General features: G+C 38.2%; 1 protein-coding gene across 1 annotated transcript in view; it reads right to left on the reverse strand.

The window, feature by feature from the left end:
• Positions 1-21502, reverse strand: part of CNBD1 (cyclic nucleotide binding domain containing 1) — a 501194-nt gene that overhangs the window by 440319 nt on the left and 39373 nt on the right. The window contains exon 3 of the mRNA XM_027560651.1: positions 7459-7566. Coding sequence (XP_027416452.1) covers positions 7459-7566 — 108 coding nt within the window. The remainder of the gene's footprint in view (positions 1-7458; positions 7567-21502) is intronic.

Consider the following 21502-nt stretch of genomic DNA (forward strand, 5'->3'; position numbering starts at 1 on the left):
AACATCAGGATCTTTTCAAATGAGTCAGCTCTTCGCATCAGGTGGCCAAAGTATTGGAGTTTCAGCTTCAGCATCAGTCCTTCCAATGAATATTCAGGACTGATCTCCTTTAGGATGGACTGGTTGGATCTCCTTGCAGTCCAAGGGACTCTCAAAAGTCTTCTCCAACACCACATTTCTTCAGCACTCAGACTTCTTTGTGTGCCAAATCTCACATCCATACATAACTACTGGAAAAACCACTTTTATTATAGGAACCTTTGTTGGCAAGGTAGTGTCTCTGTTTTTTAATATGCTGTCTAGGTTTGTCATAGCCTTTCTTCCAAGGAGCAAACATCTTTTAATTTCATGGATACAGTCACCATCAGCAGTGATTTTGGAGCCCAATAAAGTCTGCCATGGTTTCCTTTGTTTCCCCATCTATTTGCTATAAAGTAATGAGAATGGATGACATGATCTTAGTTTTTTGAATGTTGAGTCTTAAGCCAGATTTTTCACTCTTCTCTTTCACCTTCATCAAGAGGGTCTTTAGTTCCTCTTCACTTTCTGCCATTAAAGTAATATCATCTGTATAGCCTATGATTCATCCACCTAACTTTTCATATGATGTACTCTGCATATAAGTTTGATAAGCATGTGACAATATAGAGCCTTGACCTACTCTTTTCCCAATTTGGAACCAGTCTGTTATTTCATGTCTGGTTCTAACTGTTACTTCTTGACCTGCATAAAAGTTTCTCAGAAGGCAGATAAGGTGGTCTGGTAGTCCCATCTCTTGAAGAATTTTCCACAGACAGCTTTAGTATAGTCAGTGAAACATAAATGGATGTTTATCTGGAATTCTCTTCCTTTTTTATGATCCAACGGATGTTAGCAACCTGATCTCTAATTCCTCTGCCTTTTCTAAATTCACCTTGAACATCTGAAAGTTCTTGGTTCATGTACTGTTGAAGCTTAACTTGGAGAAATTTGAGCATTACTTTGCTAGCGTGTGAGATGAGCGCAATCGTGCAGTAGTTTGAGCATTCTTTGGCATCACCTTTCTTAGGGATTGGAATGAAAACTGACCTTTTCCAGTCCTGTGGCCACTGCTGAGTTTTCCAAATTTGCTGGCACATTGAGTGCAACACTTTCACAGCATCATCTTTTAGGATTTGAAATAGCTCAACTGGAATTCCATCACCTCCACTAGCTTTGTTTGTAGAGATTCCCCCTAAGGTCCATTTGACTTTGAACTCCAGAATGTCTGGCTCTAGGTGGGTGATCACACCATCATGGTTATCTGGGTCATGAAGATCTTTTTTGTACAGTTCTGTGTATTCTTCCCACCTTTTTGAACCTCTTCTGCTTCTGTTAGGTCCATACCAGTTCTGTCCTTTATTGTGCCCATCTTCGTATGGAATATTCCCTTGGTATCTCCAATTTTCTTGAAGAGATCTCTGGTCTTTCCCATTCTGTTTTTTTTGTTTTGTTTTGTTTTCTTTGCATTGATCACTTAGGAAGATCTTCTTACCTCTCCTTGCTATTCTTTGAAACTCTGCATTCAGATGGTATATCTTTCCTTTTCTCCTTTGCCTTTTGCTTCTCTTCTTTTCTCAATTATTTGTAAGACCTCCTCAGACAACCATTTTGCCTTGTTGCATTTTTTTCCCCTTGGGAATAGTTTGATAGTTTGATCACCACCTCCTGTACAATGTCATGAACCTCCGTCCATAGTTGATCAGGCACTCTATCAGATCTAGTCCCTTAAATTTATTTCTCACTTCCACTGTATAATCATAAGGGATTTGATTTGGATGACCACTGAATGGTCTAGTGGTTTTCCCTACTTTCTTTAATTTAAGTCTGAATTTGGCAATAAAGAGTTCATGATCTGCCACAGTCAGCTCCTGGTCTTGTTTTTGCTGACTGTATAGAGCTTCTCCATTTTCAGCTGCAAAGAATATAATCAATCTGATTCGGTATGGACCGTCTGGTGATGTCCATGTGTAGAGTCTTCTCTTGTGTTGTTGGAAGAGTGTGTTTGCTCTGACCAGTGCATTCTCTTGGCAAAGCTGTTAGCCTTTGCCCAGCTTCATTTTGTACTCCAGTGGGCGTGAATGAAGATCAGTACTTTTCAAACTTAGCTAACCTCCTCTACTTCTGTATCTCTACTTTTCCTCATATGCCTCCATTTTATAGTTTTCTCCTTCTCAGTGCAGTATTTATCCTTCTCTTTTCTCTGCAACCATTATGATGCATGGAGTGCAGAAGTCATATTATTAAGGGAATATATTAATATCAAAAGATAATATAAAATATTATCTTTATTACATATGTCCCCTTAAAGTATCTATAACATCAAATAGGAATTTTTATAGAAGTCAAGAAAGACATTAACAGGGATACAGGCCTCCTTGCAAATATCTAAATTCCCATCCTCCTAAAAAATTACATTTTTTTATAAATGTATCTTTAACATAGATTTCTACAGTTCTGTGGATACATTTTGTTTCTTCTGTTATTATCATTATCTTAAACTTCTTTTTCCTTGGATATAAACTAATGCAAAAATTCATTGAGTAAAGTCTATATATTTCTTGTTATTTAAAAATGTTTGAAGCAAGCAATGCTGTGAATTTTTATTAATTTGTTGCAGAGGTGATTATTGTTTAAATCTGCAGTCCACAGTAATAATCAGTGATCCCATGGATAGTAGCCTGTCAGACTCCTCTGCCCATGGAATTCTCCCAACACAGAATACTGTACTGGGTAGCCATGTCCTTCTCCAAAGGATCTTCTCAACCCAGGGGTCAAGCCCAAGTCTCCCACACTGCAGGCAGATTCTTTATCATCTGAGTCACCAGGGAAGCTCAATAAAGAGCTATTACAGTTAAAACACTCTTTCAATGCATAACTCTGAGTAGGAAAATATTATCCTCTTTTTCTGAGTAAAAAAATCTGGAGTGCAGTCAATGTTCAAAGACAATTCCAAAGACACATTTCTGCTCTTGGGTGGAATAACAATGCAAGTGCAAGTCGTCTGGGTCAAAATTTAGTTTTTTTTTTTTAATGTGTCTATTTGATTTCCCATGTCTGTGAATATACCTAAAGTTTACCTTCTGTCTAGATGATCTACCCAAAAAAAAAAGTTTAGATAATGGTCACAGTTGCAAACAGCGCTTTGTCTCATTCTCGTCCCGCACTCACATTTTTTGCTCATGTAGCAATGTTTCCCTATGTCTCTGCCATGTGTTCCATTTATTTTCATTAGTGCAGCATTGCTCCAAGTCGTTTTAATGGTTATATAAAGCATTTATTCTGTTCTCCTTGCACATGACTGTCTTACTTCACTGCTTAGCAAATGCCCTGGCATCAGGATTCGCACGAGCTGCCACAGCAAAGGAGGTGTCATACTTCAGTCTGGCTATTGTGTCTGTCACAGGACACTTGAATTAAATGAATTATAAAGTGTTGAGAATATGACAATGATAACAGGTAAAGGTTATTGGTGAATGATTTAATAGTGCAGGAATTTAGTGTCTACTAAGATTCTTGTTTCCTCAATGATTTTATCCTGCCAAATGTTCTCTGAATTAACTGCAGCTCTCTTCTCATCAACTGGGCATATATGAGTTTATCACATTACATGAGGGACCAGTGTAAGCTAAGTGTAGATGAGATTTATAATTTCTTAATATACTTTATGTAATTTATCTTAATTCCATTTTAAGATATTTTATTGTTACTTTAGAGCAGATGATTTTTCATGATCAAAAAAGAGAGAAACATTTTGTATTTCTTAACAGTCACATGATTGTATTCATTACACATTTTTACTTGCCTGATTTTGCTTTTACTATGAGACATGGATACTGAATTAAATCAAATGCCTTTTCATCATCTGTAGATATCATCACATAGTTTCTCTTTGAGCTACTAATATTACAAAATTTTAATAACAGATTTTCTAAAAAATCTTAGTACTCATGAGATGAAGTCAACTTAACTGTAGTGTACCAATATGCTAATACACTATTGCAAACATTTTATTTTTTATGTATGCCTATATGTGGACTTCTCTGGTGGCTCAGGTAGTAAAGAATCAGCCTGCAATGCAGGAGATCTGGATTCAATGCCTGGGTGTGGAAGATCCCCTGGAGAACGGAATGGCAACACACTCCAGCATTCTTGCCTAGAGAATCCCCAGAGACAGAGGAGCCTAGCAGGCTACAGTTCAAGAAGTTGCGAAGAGTCAGACACCACTGAGCAACTAGCACTATTTCTCTGCCTGTATGTGCTGTGCTTACAACCCAGCTTTCCCATGTTGCATGCGAATTCTTCACCGTCTGAGTCACCAAGGAAGCCTAAGAATACTGGAGTGGGTAGCCTATTCCTTTCACCAGGGTATCCTCCCGAACGAGGAATCTACCTGGGGTCTCCTTCATTGCAGTCAGATTCTTTATGAGCTGAGCTACCAGGGAAGCCCATATATGCCTTATCAGTTCAGTTCAGTTCCGTCGCTCAGTCATGTCCAACTCTTTGTGACCCCATGGGCTGCACGCAGCACGCCAGGCCTCCCTGTCCATCACCAACTCCCAGAGTCTACTAAAACTCATGTCCATTGGAGTTGGTGATGCCATCCAGCCATCTCATCCTCTGTCGTCCCCTTCTCCTCCAGCCCTCAATCCCTCCCAGCATCAGTCTTTTCCAATGAGTCAACTCTTCGCATGAGATGGCCAAAGTATTGGAGTTTCAGCTTTAGCATCAGTCCTTTCAATGAACACCCAGGACTGATCTCCTTTAGGATGGACTGGTTGGATCTCCTTGCAGTCCAAGGACTCTCAAGAATCTTCTCCAACACCACAGTTCAAAAGCATCAATTCTTCGGCACTCAGCTTTCTTGACAGTCCAACTCTCACATCCATACATGACCACTGGAAAAATCATAGCCTTGACTAGATGGACATTTGTTGGCAAAGTAACATCTCTGCTTTTAAATATGCTATCCAGGTTGGTTATAACTTTTCTTCCAAGGTGTAAGCATCTTTTAGTTTCATGGCTGCAGTTACCATCTGCAGTGATTTTGGAGCTCAGAAAAATAAAGTCTCACACTGTTTCCCCATCTATTTCCCATGAAGTGATGGGACCAGATGCCATGGTCTTAATGTTCTGAATGTTGAGCTTTAAACCAACTTTTTCACTCTCCTCTTTCACTTTCATGAGAGGCTTTTTAGTTCCTCTTCACTTTCTGCCATAAGGGTGGTGTCATCTGCATATCTGAGGTGATTGATATTTCTCCCAGCAGTCTTGATTCCAGCTTGTGCTTCTTTCAGTAGACATTTCTCACGATGTACTCTGCATATAAGTTAAATAAGCAGAGTGACAATATACAGCCTTGACGTACTCCTTTTCCTATTTGGAACCAGTCTGTTGTTCCATGTCCAGTTCGAACTGTTGCTTCCTGACCTGCATATAGGTTTCTCAAGAGGCAGGTCAGGTGGTCTGGTATTCCCATCTCTTTCAGAGTTTTCCACAGTTTATTGTGATCCACACAGTCAAAGGCTTTGGCATAGTCAATAAAGCAGAAATACATGTTTTTCTGGAACTCTCTTGCTTTTTCCATGATCCAGCGGATGTTGGCAATTTGATCTCTGGTTCCTCTGCCTTATCTAAAACCAGCTTGAACATCAGGAAGTTCACATATTGTTGAAGCCTGGCTTGGAGAATTTTAAGCATTACTTTACTAGCATGTGAGATGAGTGCAATTGTGTGGTAGTTTGAGCATTCTTTGGCATTGCCTTTCTTTGGGATTGGAATGAAAACTGGCCTTTTCCAGTCCTGTGGCCACTGCTGAGTTTTCCAAATTTGCTGGCATATTGAGTGCAACAATTTCACAGCATCATCTTTCAGGATTTGAAATAGCTCCACTGGAATTCCATCACCTCCACTAGCTTTGTTCATAGTGATGCTTTCTAAGGCCCACTTGCTTTCACATTCCAGGATGTCTGGCTCTAGGTGAGTGATCACACCATTGTGATTATCTGGGTCGTGAAGATCTTTTTTGTACAGTTCTTCTGTGTATTCTTGCCACCTCTTCTTAATATCTTCTGCTTCTGTTAGATCCATACCATTTCTGTCCCTTATTGAGCCCATCTTTGCATGAAAGGTTCCCTTGGTATCTCTAATTTTTTTAAGAGATCTCTAGTCTTTCCCATTCTGCTGTTTTCCTCTATTTCTTTGCATTGATCACTGAGGAAGGCTTTCTTATCTCTCCTTGTTATTCTTTGGAACTCTGCATTCAAATGGGAATATCTTTCCTTTTCTCCTTTGCTTTTTGCTTCTCTTCTTTTTACAACTATTTATAAGGCCTCCTCAGACAGCCATTTTGCTTTTTTGCATTTCTTTCCCATGGGGATGGTTTTGATCCCTGTCCCCTGTACAGTGTTTCAAACCTCCATCCATAGTTCATCAGGCACTCTGTCTATCAGATCTAGTCCCTTAAATCTATTGCTCACTTCCACTGTATAATGTAAGGGATTTGATATAGGTCATACCTGAATGGTCTAGTGGTTTTCCCTACTTTCAATTTAAGTCTGAATTTGGCAATAAGGAGTTCATGATCTGAGACACAGTCAGCTCCCTGTCTTGTTTTTGCTGACTGTATAGAGTTTCTCCATCTTTGGCTGCAAAGGCTATAATCAATCTGATTTCGATGTTGACCATCTGGTGATGTCCATGTGTAGAGTCTTAATAGTCATAACTAAAAACTGATATTTCTTATTTATGCTATTCTTGTGAAATCTTGTTATACAGGCATGGCAAATACACAACCTATATTCATTTTCTATACTCCAAAAATATTAAATTGCATAGAAAGTACCTTTTCTTAAAAAGAACATCTAGTCATATCACTGAGACTAGGAGTTTTTAATTTTTGCTTTTGTTCTATTTTGGCTTCAAAAATACTTTTGGAGAGTTATTTTTACAACTCTTTTATTCATACCATAATTACTTTTATTTATGTCATCTTGAATAATTTTAGTAGTATATATTTTTTACAAAATGAACCAGAAACACCTAGATTATTCTCAGGTTACATGAAATATTCTCTCACAAATTATAATTTATTTAGTTTTCTCTGTATCATTTACTATATTCTCATTCCTAATCGTATTTTATCTTATTAAGATTATTGTATAGGGATAGTTGTTTAATGAAAAAATTCGGGAAGTTACACATATTTATTAGTCCCAGTTATCATATAACCTAATTAAAATGCCTGAAGAATTATGGTAGGAATTCAGCCTTCCTCACTAATATCCATTTTCCTGGCGGATCCGTAACATGGAGTACTGGGAACTGATCAAACACTCAGTATTGAGTTCCACATGTTCTTCTGTGCACTCACACACATCTGCACACACACGCACACATCCGCACACACAAAGGCTTGCTTTCAGAAGAAGACATCATTACCTTGTCTCTTCCTCTTTGAAAAGTTTAGGCAGCCTGACTTTTTTCTGCAAGAATATTTTAGGATATTGCTTCATAAACACATTGTGTGCTGATAGAATATTGGTTCGGCTTAAAAGAGAGAGAGAGAAATTATTATAAGTGCCGTAAGGCTTCTGAAAGAAAGATTTTAAACTCAATATATACAACTTAATTCTATACTATTTAGTCTAAAAAAGCAAGTGACAAAAATATGAAGCATAAACATTTTATGCTTAAAAAATATCCACTATAAAAATTGTCTGTAGTGTGTTTCACTGAGAAATATTTTAAGAATAATAAATTTAGGATAATGCTAATTGTCAAAAAATTATTTTTTTAGCTGAGTCTTCTTAAAATTTTATTTCTGTAATTTATTAAAGTGCTTATAAAATATACCACATAATTAAAATTCTCCCAAGATGATTCATATATAGTTTAGTATTGTATTAGTATTAGTTGCTCAGTTGTGTCTGACTCTTTGCGACCCCATGGACTGTAGCCCACCAGGCTCCTCTGTCCATGGAATTCTCCAGGCAAGAAAACTGGAGTGGGTTGCCATTCCCTTCTCCACATATATAGTTTACATACACATTATTCAAAGTATAGTTATCTGAATCTTTGCAATTATTTATGAAAATCTTATGTGCTATTGTTTTAGGATCAGAATAAAGATGTTTTCAAGCAGTATTTCAGCATTTCTGAAATCCAGATCACTGGACTCATCTCAGGTGTTTTTTAAAGATAGATTTCTGATCCTTTTCCTGATGAAGGAACATCTCCAAAGGTAGAGTCTAGGTAGTCTTCTTTATTTTAAATATCAACCTCCAGGTGATTCCTACTTGTATACAGGTTTCAATCCAGTGAAAATATTTTAATATGTGAATAACAAAATCTAATGAAATATAGCAAATTGTCAGTGTTAGGTAATGACACTTGTTTCTGAAAAGTCTGCTTCATTCAATTTTTAACTGACAACATCATGAAAATTTGGTCAGTTTTTTAGAATATTGAGTGCTCATCTCGACAGCTTGCATCAATAATTATCAAAAATAATCATACTTAAAATTGAACGTTGACAAACGTCTTAATCAACATTTGCCTCATGACATTGCTTATAAAAGTCTTCAAGATTTCCATGTTTCATTGTCAATGTAAATAACAGCACCACACTTTAAAATATTTGTAGCATCTTTTTTCTCTTGGCCTGAGTTCATAAAGTACTATGTTAATTCTTTACACAAAACAGAGTATATACTTTAAGAATCCTATTTAATTTAACTTAACTGATTCAAATAATGCAATGTGTGATTTATATGACATTAGAAATTTTCATTCCTACTCAGACTCTGTAGAGATGCACGGACCAAGAATCTACTGTTTTTCTAAACTCCAATCACTGAAACCATTGGGAAATTTCCTAAGATCTTTCTTTCTTTCTTTCTTTCTTTCTTTTCTATCTGGAACACACATTTTGCAATCATCTGTTTTTTGGATTGTTATTTCTTATATGACAAACATTTTGCTAAGGTCTTTACATTACTTTTCTCTAATTCTATATTTATATAACAAGAAAAGATTAAGTTCAGTTAGTTCAGTTGCTTAGTCATGTCCGACTCTTTGTGACCCCATGAATTGCATCATGCCAGGCTTCCCTGTCCATCACCAACACCCGGAGTTCACTCAAACTCATATGCATTGAGTCAGTGATGCCATCCAGCCATCTCATCCTTTGTTGTCCCCTTCTCCTCCTGCCCTCAATCCCTCCCAGCATCAGGATCTTTTCCAACGAGTCAACTTTTCGCATGAGGTGGCCAAAGTATTGGAGTTTCAGCTTTAGCATCAGTCCTTCCAATGAACACCCAGTACTGGTCTCTGTTAAGATGGACTGGTTGGCTCTCCCTGCAGTCCAAAGAACTCTCAAGAGTCTTCTCCAACACCACAGTTCAAAAGCATCAATTCTTCATTGCTCAGCTGTCTTTACAGTCCAACTCTCACATCCATACATGACTACTGGAAAAACCATAGACTTGACTAGACAGACCTTTGTTGGCAAAGTAATATCTCTGCTTTGAAATATGCTATCTAGGTTGGTCATAACTCCTTTTTCTTCCAAGGAGTAAACGTCTTTTAATTTCATGGCTGCAATCACCATCTGCAGTGATTTTGGAGCCCCCAAAAATAAAGTCTGTCACTGTTTCCACTGTTTCCACTTTTTCCCCATCTATTTGCCATGAAGTGATGGGACCAGATACCATGATCTTTGTTTTCGGAATGTTGAGCTTTAAGCCAAGTTTTTCACTCTCCACTTTCACTTTCATCAAGAGGCTTTTTAGTTCCTCTTCACTTTCTTCCATAAGGGTGATGTCATCTGCGTATTTGAGTTTATTGATATTTCTCCCAGCAATCTGGATTCCAGCTTGTGCTTCTTCCAGTCCAGTGTTTCTCATGATGTACTCTGCATAGAAGTCAAATAAGCAGGGTGACAATATACAGCCTTGACGTACTCCTTTTCCTATTTGGAACCAGTCTGCCATTCCATGTCCAGTTCTAACTGTTGCTTCCTGCATATATGTTTCTCAACCTGGTTCAAGCTGAAAAGATTGGTATTATTTAATTCCACTTACACATAAACTACAAAAGTAATATTAATTTGCCTAACTCATTTAACTAGGAAATAGAGGATAAAGGGTACATATGAAAATTAAATTGACTTCTAAACCCATTTTCTCAAACTTTTGGATATGCTACCCTACTAAATAATCAACATGTCAGTTCTTACTATGTGTCAAGGCATTATTCTAGGCAGTTTGCATGTATCTGATCATTTAATTCTTATACCATTTTATTAGCTAATACTCGTACTGTCATCTACATTTTCTAGACTATAATACTGAGGCCCAAAGGAGTACGAAAGCATAATCTTTTTATTATTCTACATGGATCCAGTGTTCCAAGACTTGGAACCTTATTCCAATTGGTAATCTACATAAATCATCTTTGGAGTGGCTAAGAAATTTGTATCAAAGTGCTAAAACATTCACTTTTGTTCTTTTCTGTGTATGGCTAAGACGTTTGCTTCATGTAACCCTTGAGAATTTTCAAAGTGTGATGGCTGGTGTACATGTAACTGGTGTTTATAATTTGTGTCTCCAAAGTAATGTTCCCAAGAAGTGAAAGATGTGTAAAGGTTAAAATGGAAGAGTTAAATGCTAGAGTCAGTCTTCAGAATGAGGTCCTATGTGCCAAATAATGCTCTGATGGCTGTTCCATATCACAAAATGCAGACTACTCCTATTTCTGAGTTTCTTGTTGAAACAAAATCATACAATCCTATGTGTTTAGTCAGAATGCATTTTTGTTTAAAACCGTATGAAATTTGTACATGAATGCATGTGAATGTGGATGAGAAGTAGATTTGAAGAAACATGAAATAAATATAATTAGAAAGCCAAGGACAAAGAAAGATTTAGAACTACAGTAGGGTTGGAGAGTAGATCATGGATCCAAATAACTACTTGACAATTTGAGCACTGTCCAGAAGATACTTATATTTTCCCATGGTGTGCGTAGACACTGCCTATGAATAAAATTGGTCATTTCATTGAGGTTAATCTGCAAGGAAATTCACCTACAAGGAAAAAACTCCAAATTCTTCAAGCAGATAAAGAAAAGATACATGAGAAAACCTATAGCTTTAGGAGATCAATCAAGATTGTGGAGTAAGAAGATGTGTAGCTTATCTCCCCACTCAAACACACCAAAAATAGATGTATATGAAACACATGAAAAGATGCTCAACATTGCTTATTATTAGAGAAAGGAAAATCAAAAACCACAATGAGATACCACCTCACACTGGTCAGAATGGGCATCATCAAAAAGTCTACAAACAATAAATCCTGGGGAGAGTGTGGAAAGGGAAAGCTCTTGCATTTTTGGTGGGAATGTAAACTGATGCAGCCGCTATGGAAGACGGTTTGGAGATTCCTTAAAAAACTAAGAATAAAACCACCATATGACCCAGCAATCCCACTCGTAGGCATGTACCCTGAGGAAACCAGGGTTGAAAAAGACACATGTATCCCACTGTTCATTGCAGCACTATTTACAACTGCTAGAACATGGAAACAACCTAGATGCCCATCGATAGATGAATGGATAAAGAGGTTATGGTACATATACACAATGGAATATTACTCAGCCATAAAAAGGAAGGCACTGGACTCAGTTCTGACGAGGCGGTTGAGCTTATTATACAGAAGGAAGTGAGTCAGATAGAGAAAGATAAATATCGTATTCTAACGCACATATACAGAATCTAGAAACATGGTTCCAAAGAATTTATTTACAGGGGAGCAATGGAGAAACAGATACAGAAAACAAACAGACTAATGGGCATGGGAGAGGGGAGGAAAGGATGAGATGTATGGAAAGAGTAATGTGGAAACTTACATTACCGTATGTAAAATAGATGGCTGAAAGGAATTTGCTGTTATGTCTCAGGAAACTCAAACAGGGGCTCTGCGTCAACCTAGAGGAGTGGGATGGGCAGGGAGATGGGAGGGAGGTTCAAAAGGGAGGGGGAATATGTATACCTGTGGCTGATTCATGTTGGGGTTTGATGGAAAACAGCAAAATTCTATAAAGCAATTATCCTTCAATTAAAAAAAAAGGAAACACACACACAAAACATATGTATATGAAGAACAATCCTCATTGAAAATTAACTAGAAACTGGCAGAAGGAATCCTGTTCAACCAAGGCTGTAAGAAATATGCACACATAATCAGGTGGCAAGGGAATGAAAATGATTAGGTCAGACCGTGCCCCAGGAAAGGACTCAGAGGAAAAGGGAGACAACAAGGGGGACACCCGATCTGGGTGTGGGGGTCTCAGCCCAGAGGTCCTACATGGGAAACAGGAGCCTCCTCGGCTCACTGGAGGACTGCTGAAGCTAAAAGGTGGGCTGCGGAAAACCGGGACTCCATTCACGCAGAAAGCCAGTTGGCTAATTCTAACCCGAACCTAACCCTATGGTTATACCCTGGCATGTATCTCATCCCCAGTCAAACAAACATGCATTCTTCCTCCCTCAATGACACAGAGTGGCACAGGACCTGGGGAGGCCATGAGTAGGGAAAGATGTGCATACGGGGGCAGAGGCCACAGGGTACCGGGAAGAATCTGGGTGGGGCGGCAGTGACTGCTGTTTGCACTTACTGAAGCAGTGCATTAGAAGCAGCCCACATCTCTGACAGCAGCTCATGCCTTACCCACCAGTGTATACTGAGAGCTTGCATGGGCTCTCCTCTACTTGTGGGATAGCTCCATAACAGAGTGGGAGTGGAGGCTGGGGGCAGTGATTACCTGTGAGGGACAAAGTGGTCTTGAACTGAAGGCTACATCTAAGTGCAGCAAGGGAAGCAATTGCAAGTGTCTGCATAGTAGCACATCAGAGACATCTTGTAGCTCTGCTTGAGGCCAGCCCAAGTCCCCCTTGCTTCACCAGGACCTCCTCTGGGACAAGAGGTCTGGTGAAAGGGAGAGGGTAAAACAACATACTTGAAGGTAACAGAGCCATCTGGGGCCTGAACCACAAGGCTCCTGCTCCAGCAACTTGAGATCACATAGCACTCCCATTGGTTGTTGATGGTGACTGAGAAGCAGGAAAATCCTATTTCATAACCCCCTGCACCTCGAGCGCCTCCATCCCCATCACATCCCCTACCAAAGTCAGAGCTGATAGGACACCCTGAAGAAAACCGCAACTTGCATCCACGTAAATTCAACTTCTTTACCAAAAGTACTGGGTACATGCAGTCTGTATAGGTGTGCCCCCATTTAATAGCAATCCTTCAAGACCACAAGAGGTAACTGTTTCCCATAAAATCATAGGGGCAGAGAAAGTTAAGAAAAATGAAAAGGCAGAGGAACTGACCTCATTTGAAAGAATAAGAGAAAACACTTGAAAAAATAAATGAAACAGATATAAACAATTTACCACAAAAGAATTCATAGCATTGATATTTAAAATGGTAGCTAAATTAAGGGGAAAAAATCAATATACTCAGTCAGAATGTTAATACGGAACTAGAAAATATAAAAAAGACCCAATTTACTAGCTGAAATAAAATAGTAGAAGGAATGAATAGCAGACTAAGTTATACAGAAGAACACATAAGTGATCTATAAGATAGAACAATGGAAATCATGCAATAAGAATAGCAAAAAGAAAAATTATGAAAAAAATGTAAGAGATCCCTGTGATAACATTAAGCATACTGACATTTTCATAATAGCAGTTCCAGAAGAAGATGAGAGAGAGAGAGAAGGGGATCAATAAAGTATTTGAAAAAATAATGGCTGAAATTTCCAAAACCTGAAAAAGGAAATAGATATCCAGATACCAGAAGTATAGAGGGTGATGAACCCAAGATGAACCCAAGCAGACCAACACCAAGATACATCATAATTAAAGATCAGAGGGGAAATAAATAAAGTAGAGACCCCACTCTCAAAAAAAAAAAAAAAAAAAACAATTAAAAGATTAATGAAAAAAGAGTTCTTTTTAAGATAAACAAAATTGTTAAGATTCTCTTCAAGAATAAAAGAGAAAGATCAAAATAAACAAGATAAGTAATAAAGAGGAGAAATCACCATCAATATAAGACAGATATGAAAATCATAAGAGAATATTATGAAAAGCTACATGCCAACAAATTGGACAATCTGGAAAAATTTGACAAATTTCTAGAAGCATACCATCTTCCAAGACTAAATCAGAAAGAAATAAACAATCTGAACAGATCAATCATTAGCTGTGAAACTGAATCTGTCATCGAAAAAGTTCCAGAAAACAAAAATACAGAACTGGATGGCTTCACAGCAGAACTCTACCAGACATATAAAGATAAGCTAATGCCTGTCCCTCTCAAACTGTTCCAAAAAAAGAAAGAGAAGGGAACACTACCCATTTTATGAGGCCACTATTACCCTGATACCAAAACTAGACAAAGATGCTCCCCCCTAAAATTATAGGGGGGAGCATTACCCCCCCATTATCCCCAATGAACATAGATATAAAAACCCTCAACAAAATACTAGCAAACTGAATCTAACAATATATGAAAAGGATCATACACCATGATCAACTTGGACTTACTCCAGGGATGTGAGGTTAGTTCAATATTCACAAATTAATCACTGTGATAGAGCACTCTGACAAAACGAAGAATAAAGCTCACATGACCGTCTCAAATGATGCAGGGAAGCATTCAACAAAATTCAATGCAGATTCATTATAAAAGCTCTCATTGAAATAGATATAGAGAGACCATATTTCAAAATAATAAAAGCCATTCAAAACAAATCCACAGGTAACATTATACTCAAAGGTGAAAAGCTAAAACCTTCTCTGATAAAATCAGGAGCAAGAAAAGGATGCCAACTATCATCACTTTTATTTGACATATTAATAGAATTGGAAGCTCTAACCACAACAATTAGATAAGAAGAAGAAACAAATGGAATCCAAATTGGAAAGGAAGAAGTTGAAATGTCCCCATTTTTCAGATATCATGATACTTTACATACAAAACCCTAAAGTCTCCACCAAAAAAATTATAGAACTAAAAAATATAAATTCAGAAAAGAAGCAGGATACAAGTTTAAATAAAATAATATGTTACTTTTCTATACACTAATAATAAACTATCAGAAAGATATAGTAAAAAAAAAAACCCTATAAACTCTCATCAAAATAAAATATCTAGGAAAAAACATAATTAAGGAGGTGAAAGAACTGTACTCTAAAAATTATAAAACATGATAAAGGAAATTAAAAATAACACAAAGACTTGTAAATATGTCCCATTCTCTGACAGTGGAAGAATTAACATTGCTAAAGTGGCCACACTACCCAGGTTAGTTCTGACTCTTTGCGACCCCATGAACCGCAGCAGGCCAGGCCTCCCTGTCCATCACCAACTCCTGGAGTTTACTCAGACTCATGGCCATCAAGTCGGTGATGCCATCCAGCCATCTCTTTTTTTATAGTTCTTCTGTGTATTCTGTGTATATTACCCAAAGTAGTCCACAAATTTAATGCAACACCTATTAAAATACCCATGACACTTTTCACAGAACTAGAATAATTCTAAAATGCATATGAAGCCACGAAACCCCCAATAGCCAAAGCAATCTTAAAATAAGCAAACAAAAGAAGTTGGGATTATCACCCTCCCAGACTTCTGACGATCCTACAAATCTACAGTAATCAAAGCAGCATGATATGGGCACAGAAAACAGACGTCGAGATTCACGGAACAGAAACGAGAAACCAGAAATAAACCCAAACATCTCTGACCAGTTAATCTTCACCAAATGAGGCAAGAATATGCAACAGAGAAAAGACAGCCTCTTCAAAAAGTGATACTGCGAAACCTAGACGGCCACATGTGAAAAAAATGAAATTAGAACATTTCCTTAAACCATACAAATAAACTCAAATGGATTAAATGCCTAAATGTAGGACTTGGAACCATAAAACTTCTCGACACAATATATGCAGAATACTGAAAATCATAGCAGTAGTTTTTGGGTCTCTCTCCTAAGAAGAGGTGGCAAGAATACATAGAGGAACTATACGAAAAAGATCTTCATGACCCAGATAATTACAATGGTGTGATCACTCACCTAGAGCCAGACATCCTGGAATGTGAGGTCAAGTGGGCCTTAGGAAGCATCACTACAAACAAAGCTAGTGAAGGTGATGGAATTCCAGCTGAGCTATTTAAAATTCTAAAAGATGATGCTGTGAAATTGCTGTAACTCAGTATGTCAGCAAATGTGGAAAACTCAGCAGTGGCCACAGGACTAGTAAATGTCAGTTTTCATTCCAATCCTGAAGAAAGGCAATGCCAAAGAATGCTCAAACTACTGCACAATTGCACTCATCTCACACGCTAGTAAAGTAATGGTCAAAATTCTCCAAGTCAGGCTTCAGCAATATGTGAACTGTGAACTTGCAGATGTTCAAGCTGGTTTTAGAAAAGGCAGAGGAACCAGAGATCAAATTGCCAACATCTGCTGAATCATGGAAAAAGCAAGAGCATTCCAGAAAAACATCTATTCCTTCTTTATTGATTGTGCCAAAGCCTTTGACTGTGTGGATCACAATAAACTGTGGAAAATTCTGAAAGAGATGGGAATACCAGACCACTTGACCTGCCTTTGAGAAATTTGTATGCAGGTTAGGAAGCAACAGTTAGAACTGGACATGGAACAACAGACTGGCTCCAAATAGGGGAAGGAGTACGTCAAGGCTGTATATTGCCACCCTGCTTATTTAACTTCTATGCAGAGTACATCATGAGAAATGCTGGACTGGAAGAAGCACAAGCTGGAATCAAGATTGCTGGGAGAAATATCAATAACCTCAGATATGCAGATGACACTACCCTTATGGCAGAAAGTGAAGAGGAACTAAAAAGCCTCTTGATGAAAGTGAAAGAGGAGAGTGAAAAAGTTGGCTTAAAACTCAACATTCAGAACACTAAAGTCATGGCATCTGGTCCCACCACTTCATGGGAAATAGATGGGGAAACTGTGTCAGACTTTATTTTTTTGGGCTTCAAAATCACTGCGGATGGTGATTGCAGCCATGAAATTAAAAGACACTTACTCCTTGGAAGGAAAGTTACGACCAACCTAGATAGCATATTGAAAAGCAGAGACATTACTTTGCCAACAAAGGTCCATCTAGTCAAAGCTATGGTTTTTCCAGTAGTCATGTATTGATGTGAGAGTTGGACTGTGAAGAAAGCTGAGTGCCAAAGAATTGATGCTTTTGAACTGTGTTGTTGGAGAAGACTCTTGAGAATCCCTTGGACTGAAAGGAGATGCAACCAGTCCATCCTAAAGGAGATCAGTCTTGGGTGTTCATGGGAAGGACTGATATTGAAGCTGAAATTCCAATCCTTTGGCCACCTGATGCAAAGAACTGACTCATTTGAAAAGACCCTGATGCTGGGAAAGATTGAAGATGGGAAGAGAAGGGGACGACAGAGGATAAGATGGTTGGGTGGCATCACCGACTCAATGGACATGTTTTAGTAATCTCCAGGAGTTGGTGATGGACAGGGAGGCCTGGCATGCTGCACTCCATGGGGTTGCAAAGAATCAGACGGGACTGAGCAACTGAACTCAACTGAACTCCTAAGCCAACAGAAATAAAAGCAAAAATAAACAAATGAGACCTAATTAAGCTTAAAATCCTTTCCAAAGCAAAAGATACTGTCAACAATACAAAAAGACAGCAAACAGAATTGGAGAATCTATTTACAAATGACATGAGCAGCCTGGGTATAAAATCCAAAATATGTAAACAGCTTGTAAGAGTCAGTATCAAGAAACAAACAAACAACCCAACTGATAATGAGCAATAGTCTTGGATAGTTCTTTTTCCACAGAAGAAGTTCAGATGGCTAACAGACATATGAAAATGAGATAAAAATCTAATTTCTACATAAATGCAAATTCAAGCCACAATGAGGTATCACCTTGCACCTGCTGAAATGGCTGTTATCAAATAAATAAATAAATGTTACTGAGAATATGGGGAAAGGGGAACACTTGTACACTGGTGGTGGGAAAATAAATTGGTAAGACAGCTATGTAAAACACTATAGAATTTCCTCAAAAAGTTAGAACTATAACTAAAATATTATCCAGCAATTCCACTGCTGGGAATATATCTGGAAAAAAATGTAAGCACTAATTTGGAAAGATACATGCCTCCCAAAGTTTATAGCACTATTTACAATAAATAAGATATGGAAGCAACCCAAGTGTCCATCAATAAATGAATGGATAAAAAAGATATGGTATATATAGAGAGAGGAGATCGAACCCTACTGGCAACTGTGCACGCAAAGGATTCAGGTTGCAAAGTCCTTATGAGAATCTAATACCTGATGATCTGATTCCATATTATGGTGAATTGTACAATTATTTCATTATGTATCCCAATGTAATAATAATAGAAATAAAGCCTACAATAAATGTAACATGCTTGAATCATCCTGAAACCACCACCCTGCCATCCACCAAAAAATTGTCTTCTGTGAAACCAGTCCCTGGTGCCAAAAAGGTTGGGGACTGCTGCTCTGATTGGCACCAAACACCATATAAACACTGCAGGAATTCTTAATCCCTTCTGCAGGATGGCTTAAGCCCAAGATTTTGTGACCCTGTGGACTGTAGCCTACTAGGCTCTTCCATCCATTTTCCAGGCAAGAATACTGGAGTGGGTTGCCATTTCCTTCTCCAGGAGATCTTCCCAACCCAGGGATTGAACCCTGGCCTCTCACATTGTAGGCAGATGCTTTACCATCTGAGCCACTGGGGAAGTCATATATATATAAGAATATTACTCATCAGAAGCCTCTTGAGAGTCCCTTGGACAGCAAGGTAATTAGACCTGTCTATCCTAGAGGAAATCAATCCTGAATATTCATTGGAAGGACTGATGCTGAAGCTGGAAATCCAATACCTTGGCCACCTGATGCAAAATGCAGATTCATTGAAAAAGACTCTGATGCTGGGAAAGACTGAGGGCAAGAGGAGAAGGGGGTGACAGAGGAGGAGGTGGTTGGAAGGCATCATTGACTCAATGGACATGAGTTTGAACAAACTCCAGGAGATAGTAAAGGACAGGGAAGCCTGGCATGTCGCTGTCCAGGGAGTGGAGGGGTGGGGGGGTGGGTAGGGTGGGAAAGAATCTGACATGACTGAACAGCAACAATGAAAACAAAATTCTGCCTTTTGCAGCAATGTAACTGAACCTAGAAAATATTATGCTTAGTGAAATGTCAGACAAATACTGTGCATTTTGCACAGTCTTTGTGGAATCTAAAAAATAAAAAGAAAGTATTCAGCACAACAGATTCAGAGATATATTTTTTTTAAAAATCTTGTTTATCAGTAAGAAGAAAGAAGCAAGGAGGCACAAGATAGGGGTATGGAATTAAGAGATACAAACTCTTACATAAAGTAGATTAGCCACAAAGATATATTATATAGCAAGGGAGTTATAACCATTGTTTTGTAATAACTTTTAATGGAATATAGTCTGCAAAAATACCGAACCACCATGCAGTATACCTGAAAGTAATTCTTGCCTGGAAAATTCCATGGAGAGAGGAGCCTGGTGGGCTTCAGTTCATGGGGTCAAAGAGAGTCAGGCATGACTGAGCTCACACACACACACACACACACACACACACAATATAAAATTTTATAAATCAATTATATTTCAGTAAAAATAAACAAACCAATAGCTTTACACACAAGAAATATAAACCATGTCCAAGATGCTACATATTCAAGGATCATAAAATTAAATGCTTACCCTGGCCAAGCAGGTTTCAAAAGGTGAGGACTGTGGTGAACAGGAGAGATTATGCCCGTAAAATGGGAGCCATGGCCCTTCTCTTAAACCCACTTTTGTCATGTAATAAGGGAAGTTCAAAGTGGTTAGATATTGCAGGGCATTTTCTTAAGAAGCCAGAAATCTGAACACATATGTGAAAATTTGTGATGTTTGAATATTGGCAACCGCTGTAGACTGAATTATGACCCCTTCAAAATTTATTTTGAAGCCCTGGTTCCCCGTTTCATCTGTATTTGGAGATAGAAATTTTAGGAGATATTAAGGCTAAACTATATTGTACAAATCAATATCTAATCAATTCAAAATGATTGATGACCATAAAAGCAGAGGAATAAGAAGGATCTCTCTCTCTCCACATGCAAGCACCAAAGACAGGCCAAGGGAGGACACGGAGAGAAGGCACCTCTGTGCAAGTTAGGAAGAGCACCTCCACCAGAAACTGAATCAACTCGCATCTTGGACTCGGACTGCCTGGCCTCCAGAACTGTGAGAGTTTCTGACATTTAAAACAGTTAATAGCATTATGCTGAAGAAAGTAGGAAAAACCACTAGGCCATTCAGGTGAGTGGAGGTGACAAATAGATTCAAGGAATTATATCTCCTAGACAGAATGCCTAAAGAACTATGGATGGAGGTTCGTAACATTGTATAGGAGGCAGTGACCAAAATCATCCCAAAGAAAAAGAAATTCAAGACTGCAGAATGGTTGTCTGAGAAGACTTTTACAAATATTAACAGCATGAGGACTTAAACAAGTGAAAGGCAAGGGAGAAAGGAAAAGACATGAATTGAGTGAAGAGTTCCAGAGAAGAGCAAGGAGAGATACGAAAGTTTTCTCAAGTGAACAATGCAAAGAAATAAATAGAGGAAAACAATAGAATGGGAAAACACTAGAGATGGCTTCAAGAAAATTAGAGATATCAAAGGGAAATTTCATGCAAAGATGGGCAAGATAAAACACATAAACAGTAAAGATCTAACAGACACAGAAGAGATTAAGAAGAGGTAGCAAGAATAAACAGAAGAACTATATAGAAAAGGTTTCAATCACCCAGATAAGCCTGATGGTGTGGTCACTCACTAAGTCAGACATTCTGGAGTGTCAAGTGGGCCTTAGGAAGAATTGCTATGAACAAAGCTAGAGGAGGAAATGAAATTCCAGCTGAGCTATTTAAAATCCTGAAAGATGATGCTGTGAAAGTGCTGGACTCAATATGTTAGCAAATTTGGAAAACTCAGCAGTGGCCACAGGACTGGAAAAGGTCAGTTTTCATTTCAATCCCAAAGAAAGGCAATGCCAAAGAATGCTCAAACTACCATACAACTGTGCTCCTTTCACATCCTAGCAAGTTTATGCTCAAAATTGTTCAAGCGAGGCTTCAGCATTATGTGAACTGAGAACTTCCAGATACACAAACTGGCTTCCAAAGAGGAAGATGAACCAGAGATCAAATTGCCAACATTCACTGAATCATGGAGAAGGCAATAGAATTTCAGAAAAATAGCTACTTCTGCTTCATTGAGAACACTAAAGCCTTTGACTCTGCAGATCACAGCAAACTGTGGGAAATTCTT

Source organism: Bos indicus x Bos taurus, chromosome 14 (assembly GCF_003369695.1).
Source record: "Bos indicus x Bos taurus breed Angus x Brahman F1 hybrid chromosome 14, Bos_hybrid_MaternalHap_v2.0, whole genome shotgun sequence".
Classification (NCBI taxonomy): Eukaryota; Metazoa; Chordata; class Mammalia; order Artiodactyla; family Bovidae; genus Bos; species Bos indicus x Bos taurus.